The following is a 15,127-nucleotide window of genomic DNA, read 5'->3' as shown; positions in this document are numbered from 1 at the left end:
GAATAAAGTCTTTCATTTCTTTCGTTGCTTTGTAAATTGGTCTTGATATTTACTGACCCGCTCACAGAGTGCTTTATTAAATATTTCAGCTGCTCTGTTTGTGAAAAAATATTTCCAAGAGAAGAGATACACAGAAGATAGTCCCTCAGAATAGACGCGTAAATATCTTGCTTGTGTTTAAAGCCCTTCATGGCTTCACTCCAGTTTACATCACAGAACTTTTACAACGAGGCCCCTCAGATCATCGCACCATAAGGTACGTTCCGGTTCCCTTATTGCATCGAGTGTCCTCCAAGTTGTCTCCTCCACTTGCGTCTTAGTCCCGCCCACCAGTGATGCACGGAGGAAACGAAGCCGAGGAGAGAGGACAGAGGAAATCAGTTTTAACAGACATGAGACGTCCTTTCCTCGACAGCGTCACATGACGCGACATCAGCTGATCACGTTCAGCTGTCAATCAGACTAACAGCTGTTTATGTTCACACAAACACACACTGGATTATTTCTAATCAAACACACAGTTGAGGAAAAACCAGTCAAGTCAGAGCAGAATCCACTCAATAGGCAGCACAGCACCTTACACAATCAAAAACATAAACAAAAGCCCATGAAGATCAGCCTATAAGGTTCAAGGTTCTTGAACCTTATATATATAAGAAAGTAACTGCTGACCAAAGAGACGCAGACACACAGTGAAACACAGCTGTCTCCCCGTCATGCATCAGGTAAACAGCAACAGCTTAAAGAAAGAAGGAAAAGAGAAAAGAACAAAGAATCAAATGAAACCAAGCACATCGATGTCAATCAAAGCGATAAACACACAGCGGAGAATAAAAGTGTGGAAATCAGTCCAGGAAACAATCACAGAACTCTTCCTTCATCACACAGGATCGCTTCATTTCCCCCCTGCAGCTCTTTTAGCAGTTTCCGAGACATCCTCCTTCTCATGTTTCTGAGCGCAAACCGGGGGGGGGGGGGAAATAGACCCTGTTGATTTTGTTTTCCATTTCACAATAGAAGCTCAAATGGTTGTCTGCACTAGTCCTCGACCCGTAAGCCCCAGAGGATTGTGGGATCTCGAATGTGGGATTCTCGCCAAACACGGCAAAGACCTGGCTTAGCTGACACAATGGCACATGTAACGCTCTATATTTAAGGCCACAAGGCAGGTGTCGGACACACGCCCATCTCTCAGTGTGTGTGTGTGTGTGTGTGTGTGTGTGAGAGAGAGAGAGGAATCTGAAATCAGGTCACACCCAAATATAAAAACCCTCGGAGCTGTTTGGAGGAGAGGGAGCGTTCAGTGCAAGCCGCTAATACACCTCACAGGTGAGACATTTTTTAAACTTCAGAGATGTTTGATTTTTGTCCATGTTTCTGTCATAGTTAGGATTTTATTTTAATTATTTTTTGTCGCTCAACTTGCCGAGTTGAAGTGAATTTGTCGGCAGTAGATCTTTGCATTTCTGTCTCTTTGTGTGCAAAGAAGGAGGACACTGAAAGCTCTGCCATCGTACCTGTCCTTTAACCTGAACCTGCAGCACTTTAGGATTTACGTTTTTTATTGGATTGGAGTTTTTTAGAGGTAAATTCATCTCTGCCTTATTTCTATTTCCGGGAAGTTTTCCTGGAATTTTTTGGTTGAACAGGAAATGTCTTCATTTAAAGAAAGGACTAAATGTGTTGTTACTGATTCAAACTTTGCCGTCCATGTTGTCGCTGAAATGTTTGTTGTCTATTTTTGGAGGCCGGTGTGACCGCGAGGGAGAATATAAATGATTAGCACATGATAGCTCTGATGTTTGGAGCCTGTTTTATCCCATCAGTCTGCAACATGAATTTATAGAGAAGGTAAAAGATGCAGCTGGTGGCCTAGTGGTTCGTGTGCGAGCCCCATGTACAGAGGATGTTCAATCAGGAGAGACAAGGCCATTAAAGTATTTATTACAATGAATTAAATAAAACTGGGACGTGACAGAAAGTCTTTGGGGCCCCCCACCATGGAGTCCAGACCCTAGTGGTGGTGAAGCTCAGGACTTGATGAGACCGGATGGAGTCCGGACCCTGGTGGAGGGGAAGAACAGGACTTGATGAGACCGGGTGGAGTCCAGACCCTGGTGGAGGTGAAGCTCAGGACTTGATGAGACCGGGTGGAGTCCAGACCTTGGTGGTGGTGAAGCTCAGGACTTGATGATACCGGGTGGAGTCCGGACCCTGGTGGAGGTGAAGCTCAGGACTTGATGAGACCGGATGGACTCCAGACCCTGGTGGAGGTGAAGCTCAGGACTTGATGAGACCGGGTGGAGTCCGGACCCTGGTGGAGGTGAAGCTCAGGACTTGATGAGACCGGATGGAGTCCGGACCCTGGTGGAGGTGAAGCTCAGGACTTGATGAGACCGGGTGGAGTCTGGACCCTGGTGGAGGTGAAGCTCAGGACTTGATGAGACCGGGTGGAGTCCGGACCCTGGTGGAGGTGAAGCTCAGGACTTGATGATACCGGGTGGAGTCCGGACCCTGGTGGAGGTGAAGCTCAGGACTTGATGAGACCGGATGGACTCCAGACCCTGGTGGAGGTGAAGCTCAGGACTTGATGAGACCGGGTGGAGTCCGGACCCTGGTGGAGGTGAAGCTCAGGACTTGATGAGACCGGATGGAGTCCGGACCCTGGTGGAGGTGAAGCTCAGGACTTGATGAGACCGGGTGGAGTCTGGACCCTGGTGGAGGTGAAGCTCAGGACTTGATGAGACCGGGTGGAGTCCGGACCCTGGTGGAGGTGAAGCTCAGGACTTGATGAGACCGGGTGGAGTCCGGACCCTGGTTGAGGTGAAGCTCAGGACTTGATGATACCGGGTGGAGTCCGGACCCTGGTGGAGGTGAAGCTCAGGACTTGATGAGACCGGGTGGAGTCTGGACCCTGGTGGAGGTGAAGCTCAGGACTTGATGAGACCGGGTGGAGTCCGGACCCTGGTGGAGGTGAAGCTCAGGACTTGATGAGACCGGGTGGAGTCTGGACCCTGGTGGAGGTGAAGCTCAGGACTTGATGAGACCGGGTGGAGTCCGGACCCTGGTGGTGGTGAAGCTCAGGACTTGATGAGACCGGGTGGAGTCCAGAACCTGGTTGAGGTGAAGCTCAGGACTTGATGAGACCGGGTGGAGTCTGGACCCTGGTGGAGGTGAAGCTCAGGACTTGATGAGACCAGGTGGAGTCCAGAACCTGGTTGAGGTGAAGCTCAGGACTTGATGAGACCGTGTGGAGTCCGGACCTGTGGCTTCTTTCCTGCACGTCATTCCACACTCTCTCCATGACCTCCCCCTCCCCACACACACACACACACACACACACACACACACACACACACACACACACACACACACACACATCGACTCTGACATTTCTGTCCTTGAAGTTGAGTCCATCAGCCTTCACGTCGTGTCTCCTCCCTGCAGAGTGATGAACTCGTATGAAGAGCACGACGAAGATGAGCTCGACGACTTCATCATCCAGCTCAGCATCCAAGACGCCTGCCAAGAGGCCTTCCTGAAATCTGCAGCCAGGTATTCCCACCACACCCAAAATCATTTACTCACTGAAAAAAACCCAAAAACAAACACAAAGGTAAGATAAGCCGCCTGCTATGTGCTTCTCTCCGTTAGCTTAGAAGCAGCAACGGAGGAAAACCTGAGAGTCCTGGCTGCCATCGAGCAAGGTAGGCTGGAAATACCTCCATCATTACGTTGTCTTTTTTGTTATGTGTGTTGGCTCTCCTGTGTGAATCACACGGCCAGCAGCTGCAGATGAGGACAGCCAGACACACACACACACACACACACACACAGAGGGAGATAAATACACACACACACACACAGAGCTGCAGAGAGATGAAGGCAGCTCTTGAACATTTCTCAATAACTGTCCGTCCGTCTTCCTGTCATTGGTTGGCTGTTTTTTTCGTGTCACTGTGGGGACCAGGTGAGGTCGCGGTCCTCAGAGAGATGTTGAAACACACCTTCGCCTTCGAAGAGCCGGACAGTCGTGGCTGGCTTCCCCTCCATCGAGCCGCGTCGCAGCCCGTCCTGGAGGTCCTGGAGACCGTCCTGAGACGTGAGACACACCGAAGCATGTTTCCTGTGTTTGTATCAGCTCTTTAAAAGTGCAAAATACTGACTTCAATTATGTGCAAGTTATTGTTTTTAATCTTCACGTGAAGTCTATAGAACTGTCAGATTATAAAGACAAAAGTCCCGCACACTGCTCTCGCTCGATATCGCCAATTTACAAGAAAAATAATAAACGCTCTAAAGTGATCACGCGTTGTGATCACTTTTTGATTTTCTTCAAACGGATTGGTGAGAAGAGACGACGGTGCAGGAGTTTTTCTTATCAATTGAATTTGGATATTTCATCTGTATTTATTTAAGGAGAAGCTTTATTCACAGTAGGACAGATAGCAGACCTGACCCGCCCCCCCCTTCAGAACCAGACTCAGGCTTGGCCCCCTTGTGATTCACACTTTTCCTCCCTGTCTGTGGCGACTGCAGCTGAACTGATCAGATGATAGGATCTAAAACGGACGAGGTGACACGCATGCAGGATTTGAATAACAAGGTTAAATGTCAGGTTGAATGAAGGGGTGGGGGGGGGGGGTGGGGGGGTCGGACGCCGGAGACTTCATCATAACGATGGCTGTCCAAAATAATCCTCAGATTACGTCGGTTAGAAATGCTGCAGCTTTCCATCTGAAGCCAACAATCCTCTCCTGCGTGTTTGTGTCTGTGTCAGTGGCGTCGCAGGGCCTCGGCCTGGAGGAGAGGACGGCCGTGGGAGGAGAGACGCCACTGACGCTGGCGGTCAGAGCCGGGCTCGTGCAGCACGTGAAGAGCCTGCTGGTGCACGGAGCTTCGCCTCACAACACCAACAGCAAGAACGAGACGCCGCTGCTGCTCGGTAACACTTCACAGCAGGCCGTCGTTTTCTTTAACCAAACTGAAACTGCATTCTTTCTAATGACCACTAGGGGGGCATTTCGAGTAGCGTAAAAGAAAATGAGCCTCGCCTTATTTAAGACCTTCCTTTAAATTCCTGAATTTTTCGGGGTGAGCTGCATGTGTGAAACCAAACGGCCATGTGTTGCCTCACCTGCATGGCTTGTTTGTTTTTTTTCCGTGTCGGTCCACAAACCAAATGTCTGCAGCGGTGAGGGCCGGCTCGTACCCGATGGCGTACGCGCTGGTCGCTCACGGCGCCTGGGTGGAGCAGGTTTGCCGGAAGAAGTGGACGGCAATTCACGAGGCGGCCAAGGTGGGCGATGTGGACATCCTGATGCTGCTGCTGAGGAACGGCGGGCGGGTCAACCACAAAGACGTGACGGGAGTGACGCCCCTCGCTGTGGCTGCAGAACACGGACACTATCACATCGCTGAGATTCTGCTGAACTGTGGTCAGTCTGAGTTGGACGCCGGCTTCAGAGACGATGTTGATGTTGAGTTTGATGCGTTTATAAGTTTTTTGTGACGGTCTGAATCGCGGCGTTGCAGAGGTTCATCCACCTCGTGTTCTCGTCTCCTCCTCAGGCAGCAAGGTGAACTCTCAGGCCTGCAATGGGGAAAGCGTCCTGCTGGATGCAGCTGGATCAGGAAACACCGCCTGCATCCAGCTGCTCCTGGATAACGGAGCTAACCCCAACCTGCCCAGCATCACGGGACACCTGCCCGTCCACAAGGCGGCGTACGCCGGGCACTACGAGTGAGCTCCTTTAGCCAGAATATGAGTTGTAAAAAAAAACAAAAAAACATGGCATTGAGTGATTTCCTGTATCCATCCAGAAGTGTGAAAAGGTGCTCTTGAAGTCAGATCCCCTTTAGTTCCTTTATTTTAACACAGTTTTTTAAGGTTTGCATTAAGAGGGTTTTTATTGCCTTAAAAAAAAAGGCAATAAAAAAAAAGTTTTTTCAGTAAAAACTTGCACAAGTAAAATGTTCTTATCACTCATCACTTTCATAATACACAGACAAAGAGCTTTATTTGTTTGAGTTGACTGACAGGTGAACATGTGACCTAACATGTCACATCAGAAGACACATGCACCTTTTTCTTCTTTTTCTTTTTTTTACATTTCCAACCAGATAAACATTTGAAGGGTGTTCTTTGGGACAATTCAAATGTATCTCCATTATTGTTTTTTTGTTTTTTTTCATTAACAAAGTTAAGGCTTATGACCAGCAGCAATCAGAACTATAAAAGTAGAAAGTCCTTCTTGGGTGTCTTTCGTTCACCTCGCCGTATCGAGCCGATGTTTACAGTCATCCATTTTCAGGAAGCAGCCTTAAAGAAAAAAACTGGTTTTAAAACGAGCTGCTCTCTGTTTCCGGATGTTTCCGCTCAGGTTGGTTTAAACTCTTTGCTTCCATTCCCTGATCGTTTTTCTCTAACCGCAGCGCTCTGAAGATGCTGATCCCTCTGACCACGAAGAAGGCCATCAAAGAGGCGGGTCAGAGCCCGGTCCACTCTGCAGCAGAGGGCGGTCAGAGTCGATGTTTGGAGCTCCTGCTGGCCTGCGGCTTCGACGTCAACTACCGAATGAGCGCCAGAAACTCGGAAAACTACCGAGACATGAGGAGGAGCGCGTTGTACTTCGCCGTCTCCAACGGGGACGTTAAATGCACCAAAACCCTGCTGGCAGCCGGGGCGAAGACAGACCTGGACCCGCTGTGCTGCCTCCTGGTGGCGGTCAGGTCGGGGCGGTACGACATGGTGAAGCTGCTGCTGGCGGCCAAGGCGGACGTGAACTGTTACTTCACGGTGGTCAGCGACACGGTGTTTCCCACGGCGCTGCAGTACTGCCTGAAGGACGAGGTGATGATGCGGCTGCTGCTCAACAACGGGTACAAGGCAGAGAGGTGTTTTCACTGTTGCCATGACGACGGCTTGGACGCCTTGGACGAGGGGGAACAGAAAATTCCAGTGAGTACAAAACGTGGCGTGGTTTATTTCATATTCACGTGATCACACTCGGCTTGACCTTCGCCGTGGACTCGCCACGCTTGAGTCGACGTTTTGTGTGACATTTGAAGACGGTCCTTTTTGATTGGTTCACACACACACACACACACACACACACACACACACAAATAAAGACAACGACCTCCCTCATGCCTCCCTCTTCAGTTCTGCGAGTTCATGAACCTGTGCTGTGTCAAGCATCTGTCCGGGACCGTGGTCCGGACTCTGCTGGACTACGTGAGCCACGTCAACATCTGTTCCAAACTCCGAGTCCTGCTGGAGAAACAGGCAGAGTGGACGGAGATATGCGACATCCTCAGTGAGTCTTTTTTTTTTTTTTTAACGCTCCTCTCTCCATTTCACAACTTCTCCGAACCTCTCTCTCTCTCTCTCTCTCTCTCTCTCTCCAGGCAGTCCTCGCTCGCTCAGGCACCTCTGCAGACTGGAGATCCGGAGGCGTCTGACCCTGAAGAGAATCAACAAGCCCGAAATCATGAACTCGCACGTTTTCCCTCCCAGACTGAAGAACTTCATTCTGTATCAGGAGCTCGACCTCTACAGCCAGGACCCTGAACGCATCATGTGACCACGTCACACGCCAAGAGTTTTTTTTCTTTCTGGTTTAACACTTTATAGATATTTTATTTTTATGATAGATTGTACGCTGAATAAAAGTGTGATTGCACACAACATGTCACCGCGAGTCGAATGTCATTCAAACAACTTTCTTACTTATTTGTTTTGATACAGTGTGTGGCTCTTTGCATTCACACATACAGCAGCACTATCACACATGCAGACAAATAAAGCTGGATGAAGTCTGAGAGAAGTCTGTGGCTGTTTGAGTTTCACACATGCAGCTCACTTTGCATTTTGTGCAAGTGTGAAATCTCTAAAACAGAGTTGTGAGTGAAAGGATCCGGGTCTGGATGTCTTACATGTGTCACATACATGTCAGAGTTCATGTGTGCAAAGAGTTAGAAAAAAAGCAAGGCCAACCTTTGACCTGCAGTTCTGTAGACATCGTTCACTCATTCCTCTCCTGCAGCAACACATCACTTCATGAATGATCCACTGAGCATCACGCACACTCCTGCATGTGAAAATAAACAAGGAGCAGATGAAGGTGTCGGTCCTTTCACTCTTCTTCATGTGTTCAGCATGCAGGCTCACCGTGCATGGATCTGTGGCTCATCATTGTTCGTCATTATCTGTGGGAAAAATGTGTGCCGACTGAGACTGCACTTGATTTAGTTCTGTGAACGCCCTGCATGTTAAATACACTGCAGCAGGTGACGGCTATAAATAGTGTTCAGGCTTGTGTGTGTGTGTGTGTGTGTGAGGGGGAGGAGGAGGGGAGTTCAGCCATGACACAAACACTCTGCTGCTGCTTCGTCCGCCTGACTCCGACTCCGACACACTAACAGGTGAGAGGGATTCAAACTAAGCTTTGTTTTAAAAAAACATGCATCAGGTGTGATTTGTAAGTTTTTCTCGTGCAGGATGAAATAAAACGGTTTGGATTATGTTGCGCCTGCTCACCCGTATCATATTGGGATAAACAGAAAGGAGGTCAGAGGTCGTGATCTTTTATAAAGAAGAGCTTATTGTATGTGAAAAACAAGGTTTACAGTAACGATGGAGACAGAAGGAACTTCAACGTTTAACACAGAAGAGAACGAGTCAGAATCTGTTACTCAGCGACACCGGAGAGCTTTGACCCACTTCCTGATGAAACACTGAATGAGTCTAAACGGACCTGAATCAGACGAGTCACTGCTGCCTGCACAGGATATTCATGTGGACTTTGATTATTGCTTCGTGTCAAACACTGTGTCGCTCTTTTTCCGTGTTGTTTTGTGCATGTCTCTTTTTTTACATCTCACTTCCTTCTCTGAGTTTTTGTTCAACAATAAAACTGATAAATCCCTTGTATTTTAAAAAAAACAATAACACCCTGTATTATAAGGAATGGTTGTTGCTTCTTGCTGCAAATTCTTTGAGCCAGTAGGTGTCGCCATTGAGCTCCAGCATGAAACCAAAACAAACTGCTGTTTGGCCACGCCTCCTCTATACTGAAGCCTCCGCCCTCCTCCAGAGTCAGAATCGTTTTTATTGCAGAGTACATTTTCATACACGAGGAATTTGTCTTGGTTTATTGGTGCAAAAGCAATTACCAAAATAAAAGACAAAAAAAAGAAGTCAAAAATAAAGAATAATAAAAAACACAAAATGTGCAAATAATAAAGTCCAGTGAGTGTAACTCTTAGAGTTCACTGTGATGTTTTCTCACTGTGAGGTCACATTTACACAGGAGACACTGGATTTATGAAAAGTTGATGACATTATATCAAATAATAATAATGAACATGTCTCACATTCTTTCCAATAATTTAGTAAAATATGATCCAATATGAGCTAAAATAGTGTGTCGTCAGAAGGATGGATGACGTGGATGAAGACGAGCTCCTGGACTACGACATTCAGATGAGCATTCACAAGGCGTGTCACAGAAACGCTCTCACAGGATCAGGAAGGTAAAAAAAAACTGTATCTACTGATTTTACTGATTCAGTTTAAAATGTGTTTTTTTGTGTGTTTGTTTTAAAGTGTCGTTGTCTTGTTTTCATGTTTTCATGTTCAGGAACGAGTTTCTGAAGCTTGTTGGAACCATCAAACAAGGTAAGAGTCAAACGTTACTTTACATCTAAAGTTCGGTAAATCCCGATTTTAGAAATGTAGCACCTAGCTGTGAGAGTGTCACCAACCATGGGGGAGGGGCTACTGCCCTTTGTGATGTCATGAAGGGAAGATCTCCAAACGGCCTGTTTGAGCAGATTAGAGACGTTTCTTAGTGTGTGACCTTTTTATAAAAAAGAAAAAACTACTGACAGAATCTGTCCCTGTAGGTGACATTTTGGCTCTGCAGGAGCTCTGTGACTTCCCAGAATCCTTCAGTCGGGTGGACGAGCGCGGCTGGTATCCTCTGCACTGGGCTGCGGTCCAACCTCTGGTTCAGGTCCTGGAGATGGTGCTGTATGGTGGGTAAGAGGTCCTAAATGTTTGAGTCCCTGCAGACTTAAAAAGAGCTTCAAACTGCATCAGAAAAAAAACTTTACTGAGTCTGAGAGGATTTTCTCTGACAGGGAATTCTTGTGAACTAATATGTTCTCTTCTTCAGCGTCTCTCGGTCTGACCCTGGAGGAGAAGACCTCAGAAGGAGACACCCCCCTGACTCTGGCCGTAAAAGACGGTTTGGTTGAAAACGTCGACTTCTTACTGAAACACGGAGCTTCTCCTCACACCACCAACAACATCAACGAATCCCCGCTGATTTTAGGTCAGAACCACCCGAGTGCAGGAGACCCCTCTCTGTCCAACCCTAATTAAAATGTCCTCCTCTTATGTGCAGCCGTCAGAGCTGGATCTCACCGGATGGTGTCCTGTCTGATAGCTGGAGGAGCTCGGGTGGAGCAGGTGTGTCTGAAGAAGTGGACGGCCATGCACGAGGCCTCCAGAGCCGGCTGCGTTCACGTGTTGGAGCTCCTGTTGCAGAACGGGGGTCGGGTGTCGGAGACGGACCAGCATGGAGTGACTCCTCTGGGGATCGCTGCGGAGTACTGTCACCCTGAAGTCCTGGAGCTCCTCATCAAACATGGTGAACCCAGGATTCCCAACTTTCCCAACACACCGCTCATCGTCAGGGTTTCCTGTCGCCAACTCACTCCAAAGTCTTTTTTTTGTCTCCACCTCTCATTAAGGTGCCGATGTTAACGCCCAGGCACCGAATGGCGACAGCGTCCTGTATGACGCCGCGGGATCAGGGAATCCAGACTGCATGGAGATCCTGCTGCAGCACGGAGCAAATCCCAACATCCGCAACCTGAGCTCGCAGCTTCCCATTCACCACGCCGCATATGAAGGACACTTCCTGTGAGTGGACGTGCCGCCGCGGCTTGTGTGGAGTTCAGTTCCAAAAAAGAAGAACTGAGCGCCTTATGGTAATTTAGTTAGACGGGGATGGATGTTTTTTTAATGGTTTTATTATCAATAAAAAACCTAGAAAAAATAAAAAACTATCGATAAAAACATACTGTAGTATGAACAACAGTTCCACATCAGCAGCAGCTGATTATTATTACAGAAATGCAAACAACAAAACATTTACAGTAAAATCCGCCCATAATAGATAAACCCTTGTGATTGGTCCGAACAAAATCCGGCCTAATGGGAATATTTTGGGGTATTTTGCCTTCATCCAATCGACAGTAGAGAGAGTTGGAGATGACATGGGGTAAAGGAGCTGCAGGTTGGACTTGAATCCGGGCCCCAGCCTCCATATAAGGAGCTGGTCCTAACCGCTGGGCCATCTGCGCCCCCCCCCCCCCAGACCACATGGAAACCAGTCCAGACAGGAAGTGAAGGGAATGCATTTCCCCAAGAAAAAAAAAAAGAGATCCCAGATTTTTCAGGATCCAAAGCAAGTAAATGGCTTTGATCCTACCTCAAAAAAAAAAAAAAAAAAAAAAAAAAAAAGGTTTGTAAACAAAACCTTGTAAGAATTTCAAATGTTTGATGTTGGACTTTATCTGGGTAATTCACTTCTTAAAGATTCATCAGCTTCCACTTTCTACCTCCAGAGCTTTACGGATCTTGATGCCGATCACCACTCGACGAGCCCTGAGGCTGTCCGGACACAGCCCGGTCCACTCCGCCGCTGACGGAGGCTACGCCCACTGCCTGGAGCTCCTTCTGCAGAACGGCTTCGACGTGAACGCGACGCTCGCTCCTCACCTCTCGGAGAATTACGGCGACATGAGGAAAAGCCCGCTCTACTTCGCCGTCTCCAACGGGGACGTGACCTGCGCTGAGATTCTGCTGAGGTCCGGGGCCAAACCCGACCTGGACCCGCTGCGCTGCCTCCTGGTGGCGGTGAGGTCGGGGCGGTACGACATGGTGAAGCTGCTGCTGGCGGCCAAGGCGGACGTGAACTGTTACTTCACCATGGTGAACGACACAGTATTTCCCACGGCGCTGCAGTACTGCCTGAAGGACGAGGCGATGATGAGGCTGCTGCTCAACAACGGGTACAACGCTGAGAGGTGTTTCCACTGTAACCACGGCAACGACAACTGGGAGGACCTGGAGTCGGGTTTCTCGCAAGATCAGGAGGAAAAAGTTTCGGTGATTTATCTTCCTTACTAGAATTAAAAAATGATATCCCAAAGTATAAATCTCCAGGAAGCAGAACAGTTTGTGACTTCCTGACTTGAATTTCCACTCCTCCAGTTTTGTGACTTCGTCAGCGTCTCCTGCCTGGTCAACCTGGTTGGTCGAGTCGTCTCGCTCCTCCTCGAGTACGTCGGTCAGGTTTCTCTCTGCAGCAAACTGACAAAGATCGTGGAGCAGCAGGAGGCGTGGCCTCACATCCACTGGACCACACGTGAGTGAGCGTGTCATAAATAACGATCTGACGACGGTACGAACACAAACGATGTGCGATGTTCTGTGCCATGCAGGTAACCCTCGCTCTCTGTCACACCTGAGCCGAGTGCTGATCAGAAAACACCTGAGCTGCAGAGATCTCATGTCGGTCCACCTTCCCAACAGGCTGAAGGACTACCTGCTGTTCAGAGACGACGACCTCTGCGGTGAGGACTGACTCCGGTCGTCTCCACAAGCTCAGCAGCGACTTTATCTTTTACTTTGAAGAACACAAACTGGGCCCATTTGTTTGTTTAGTCAGGGAGACCAAATCAAACCCCCAAACTGGGACCCTGAAGTGTCCATGCTAGCACACGTGTACTGTATGAGCCTAAACACACAGCCTGTTTCTTATTGGGTGGGTTCTCCTCTGTGACTGTTTAATGACGCAGCATTAACATCATTTCTATCCGAGCTGTGATTTGCTTTTTCGTCGTGTAAGTGTCACATTTTCCTGCAAAATCAAAACCGACCAGGTGAAGTTCAGACCTCCATCAGCGTCAGTGTGAAACAGAAGCACGACTGCACTCTTGCTTAATGAAGAGTGGAACGCACCCCCAACACGTCCAGACCATCCCATAACTCAGACCACATACTGTATGCAGGAGATCCGTCGTTTTTGTTTGCTTGTTTGTTTGTTTGTTGTGGAAACGTGAACACCTTCTGGGCAGCATGAAGGACCAACCTCTTCGCTGTGAGAATAAACGATGCCTCCAAAGCTTCTTAAACTAAAATGATCTGAATTCAAGGGCTCGAAGGACGTGCAGAGTGTGAACGCGCCTACTTCCACGCTTTATCCGATCACACAGGATGGATGGAGAGGCCTTTTGTTGATGTACAGGTGGAACAAGAAACCACTGAGAAGGGCATTATAAGAAACGCATCAACGTTAGAAATGCAGAAGTGTTACCTGTGTGGCATGAGGAAATCAAGCTGAGCATATTTATGGAAGGGAATAAAAAATAAAAACACCTGTTTGTGACGTTTTCTTTGCCTGACAGTCTTCAACGTTTTGCAAGACGCTAAATTAACTGCATCAATGAATTTGATGCACCGGTTGTATTTGAGAAATGGACCTTTGAGGCGGATCCTGTTGACGCTGGTAGAGAGAGGAAGATGTCGACGCCTGAAGCTGTGAGCTTTGCTGACTTCACATGAGCTCTCCTGCCATGTGGGTGAATAGGCTTCATCAATATGAGCTCATTAAATATCATTATAGCATTTAGTTACTGTGCGCCTCAACTGTTGAATTGTTTTCCTTTATTGGAGAGACAGGAAACGTCTGGACGAGAGATTAGACGGCGAGATGCAGCGAAGGACCAAGGCCGGACTCGAACCCGCAGCAGCCACCATGACGAGGACTTACGCTTCTGCACATGGCCACAGGAAACCCAATCTAGCTAGCTAGGTGTAAAGGAGGCTTCTTGTCCCACTCACGCCATCGAGTGACCACAACGAGAATGTGTGCGCCGCTTCCGCTTGGCTAAAAAAAGTGAGCGCCTCTAAATTTAACCTCCTGACCTGCACAGACATTCGGTCAGCTGCACAGAGATCCTGATAACAAAAAAAGGAGGTCATATTCAAACGACCTCCAAACTGCAGGGTCGTATCAGAGCAGGTGTGTTAATGCGCTAAAACAAAGCTAACAGGAAGTGTGCAGGACATCAAAGGATTTTTGAGATGGCGGTGTCTTTGTGAACAGCGGATTGTGTTTCTGTCTGTTTGGATTGCATTGAACAGAATTCATCTGGAGCTTCGATCTCTATCCGACTAGCAGGAAGTCTTCACAGCTGTCAGTCATGTGACCGGCGTGGAGGCACCATTGAACACTCTGTGGAGCTGCAGGACTGTCTCTGGTTTTCCACAGCGGCAGATAAACAGAGATGTTTACTTGTATCGAGCGGAGAAATCTTCCCCTTACACCATCACTGGGTGAAAATCACAATTTTATTTAAAAAGCGCTGCACAGGTAGTGAAATCAACAAAAAAATATGAACACAATAAAAACAAATCAAGACATATTGGACAAAGTAAACAAGCAGGTTTTGAGCTTAGCTTTAAAAGCACCCACAGAGCATGCTGATGTCCAGAGGAAGACGCTTCCACAGTGCCGGTGCACAAACATAGAAGGCTCGCTCACCAACAATCAGCAGATCCTCGAGAGTGAAGAGCACGAGAAGGTTCACACAATCCAACCAGATTAAGTTAGTTAAGTAAGAAAAATGTTATAAGTCAATCAAATCAGCACAAACACTGACATGGAAGTGTGAAGAAAAGGCCGACACCGGGTTAATGTCTTCATATTTTCCGGCTCCTGTCAGAACCCGAGCCGCAGTATTTTGCTGAAAAAAGGTAAAAGAAGGCACATGATGTAATGCTGCAAGGAAAGAAGGTAGATGACAGCAGCTGAGAACAAATCATAGAGCTTTGTGTCAAATTTAAAAAGTTATCTCCATCCTGACTCTGATGGATATCTCTACCCGCCAGCGGGAAAAAAAATAAATAAATAAAAAAGACGTCTGTGGAAGAAAAAATGAATCCATAACTTGAATCTGTGATTCAGAAGAAAAGCATCTGCAGTGTCCTTCTCAACCGAGGTTAGAAGTGCAGACGCTAAAGTTATACCCTGAACCTTGTTTTCAT

General features: G+C 47.8%; 2 protein-coding genes across 8 annotated transcripts; both read left to right on the top strand.

The window, feature by feature from the left end:
• Window positions 1-1,044: 1,044 nt before the first annotated feature.
• LOC306825640 (ankyrin repeat and SOCS box protein 15-like) lies at window positions 1,045-7,691 on the top strand. 5 transcript variants are annotated; one of them, XM_079346511.1, is made up of 10 exons: window positions 1,045-1,329; window positions 3,450-3,555; window positions 3,655-3,707; window positions 3,971-4,102; window positions 4,781-4,945; window positions 5,193-5,438; window positions 5,572-5,743; window positions 6,436-6,961; window positions 7,166-7,319; window positions 7,411-7,691. In XM_079346511.1, the coding sequence occupies exons 2-10, from the start codon at window positions 3,452-3,454 to the stop codon at window positions 7,584-7,586; spliced, it is 1,728 nt and encodes a 575-aa protein (XP_079202637.1). In that variant the 5' UTR covers window positions 1,045-1,329; window positions 3,450-3,451; the 3' UTR covers window positions 7,587-7,691. The 5 variants fall into 5 exon arrangements, with proteins under 5 accessions (XP_079202637.1, XP_079202639.1, XP_079202641.1 ...); XM_079346512.1 differs by lacking the exon at window positions 1,045-1,329 and adding an exon at window positions 1,501-1,585 and having other exon boundaries at window positions 3,448-3,555; XM_079346513.1 differs by lacking the exon at window positions 3,971-4,102.
• A 652-nt stretch (window positions 7,692-8,343) lies between these two features.
• asb15a (ankyrin repeat and SOCS box containing 15a) lies at window positions 8,344-13,430 on the top strand. Of its 3 annotated transcripts, XM_079346516.1 has the most exons (10): window positions 8,344-8,427; window positions 9,398-9,537; window positions 9,645-9,682; window positions 9,910-10,041; window positions 10,182-10,340; window positions 10,413-10,658; window positions 10,762-10,933; window positions 11,641-12,184; window positions 12,290-12,443; window positions 12,520-13,430. In XM_079346516.1, exons 2-10 carry the CDS (start codon window positions 9,443-9,445, stop codon window positions 12,660-12,662), a joined length of 1,683 nt encoding a protein of 560 aa, XP_079202642.1. In that variant the 5' UTR covers window positions 8,344-8,427; window positions 9,398-9,442; the 3' UTR covers window positions 12,663-13,430. The 3 variants fall into 3 exon arrangements, with proteins under 3 accessions (XP_079202642.1, XP_079202643.1, XP_079202644.1); XM_079346517.1 differs by having other exon boundaries at window positions 8,387-9,537; XM_079346518.1 differs by lacking the exons at window positions 8,344-8,427; window positions 9,398-9,537; window positions 9,645-9,682 and having other exon boundaries at window positions 9,945-10,045.
• The last annotated feature ends 1,697 nt before the right edge of the window (window positions 13,431-15,127 follow it).

The sequence above is a fragment of the Symphodus melops genome (assembly GCF_947650265.1).
Source record: "Symphodus melops genome assembly, chromosome: 6".
NCBI lineage: Eukaryota > Metazoa > Chordata > Actinopteri > Labriformes > Labridae > Symphodus > Symphodus melops.
This window is presented reverse-complemented; position numbering and strand designations above follow the sequence as displayed.

Coding starts and splice junctions, on each gene's coding strand:
- asb15a (XM_079346516.1), top strand. CDS start 9,443: ATGGATGACGTGGATGAAGACGAGCTCCTGGACTACGACATTCAGATG. Junction 9,538..9,644: donor GCTCTCACAGGATCAGGAAG/GTAAAAAAAAAC, acceptor TTTCATGTTCAG/GAACGAGTTTCTGAAGCTTG. Junction 10,341..10,412: donor CGAATCCCCGCTGATTTTAG/GTCAGAACCACC, acceptor TCTTATGTGCAG/CCGTCAGAGCTGGATCTCAC.
- LOC306825640 (XM_079346511.1), top strand. CDS start 3,452: ATGAACTCGTATGAAGAGCACGACGAAGATGAGCTCGACGACTTCATC. Junction 4,103..4,780: donor CCTGGAGACCGTCCTGAGAC/GTGAGACACACC, acceptor TGTCTGTGTCAG/TGGCGTCGCAGGGCCTCGGC. Junction 6,962..7,165: donor AGGGGGAACAGAAAATTCCA/GTGAGTACAAAA, acceptor CTCCCTCTTCAG/TTCTGCGAGTTCATGAACCT.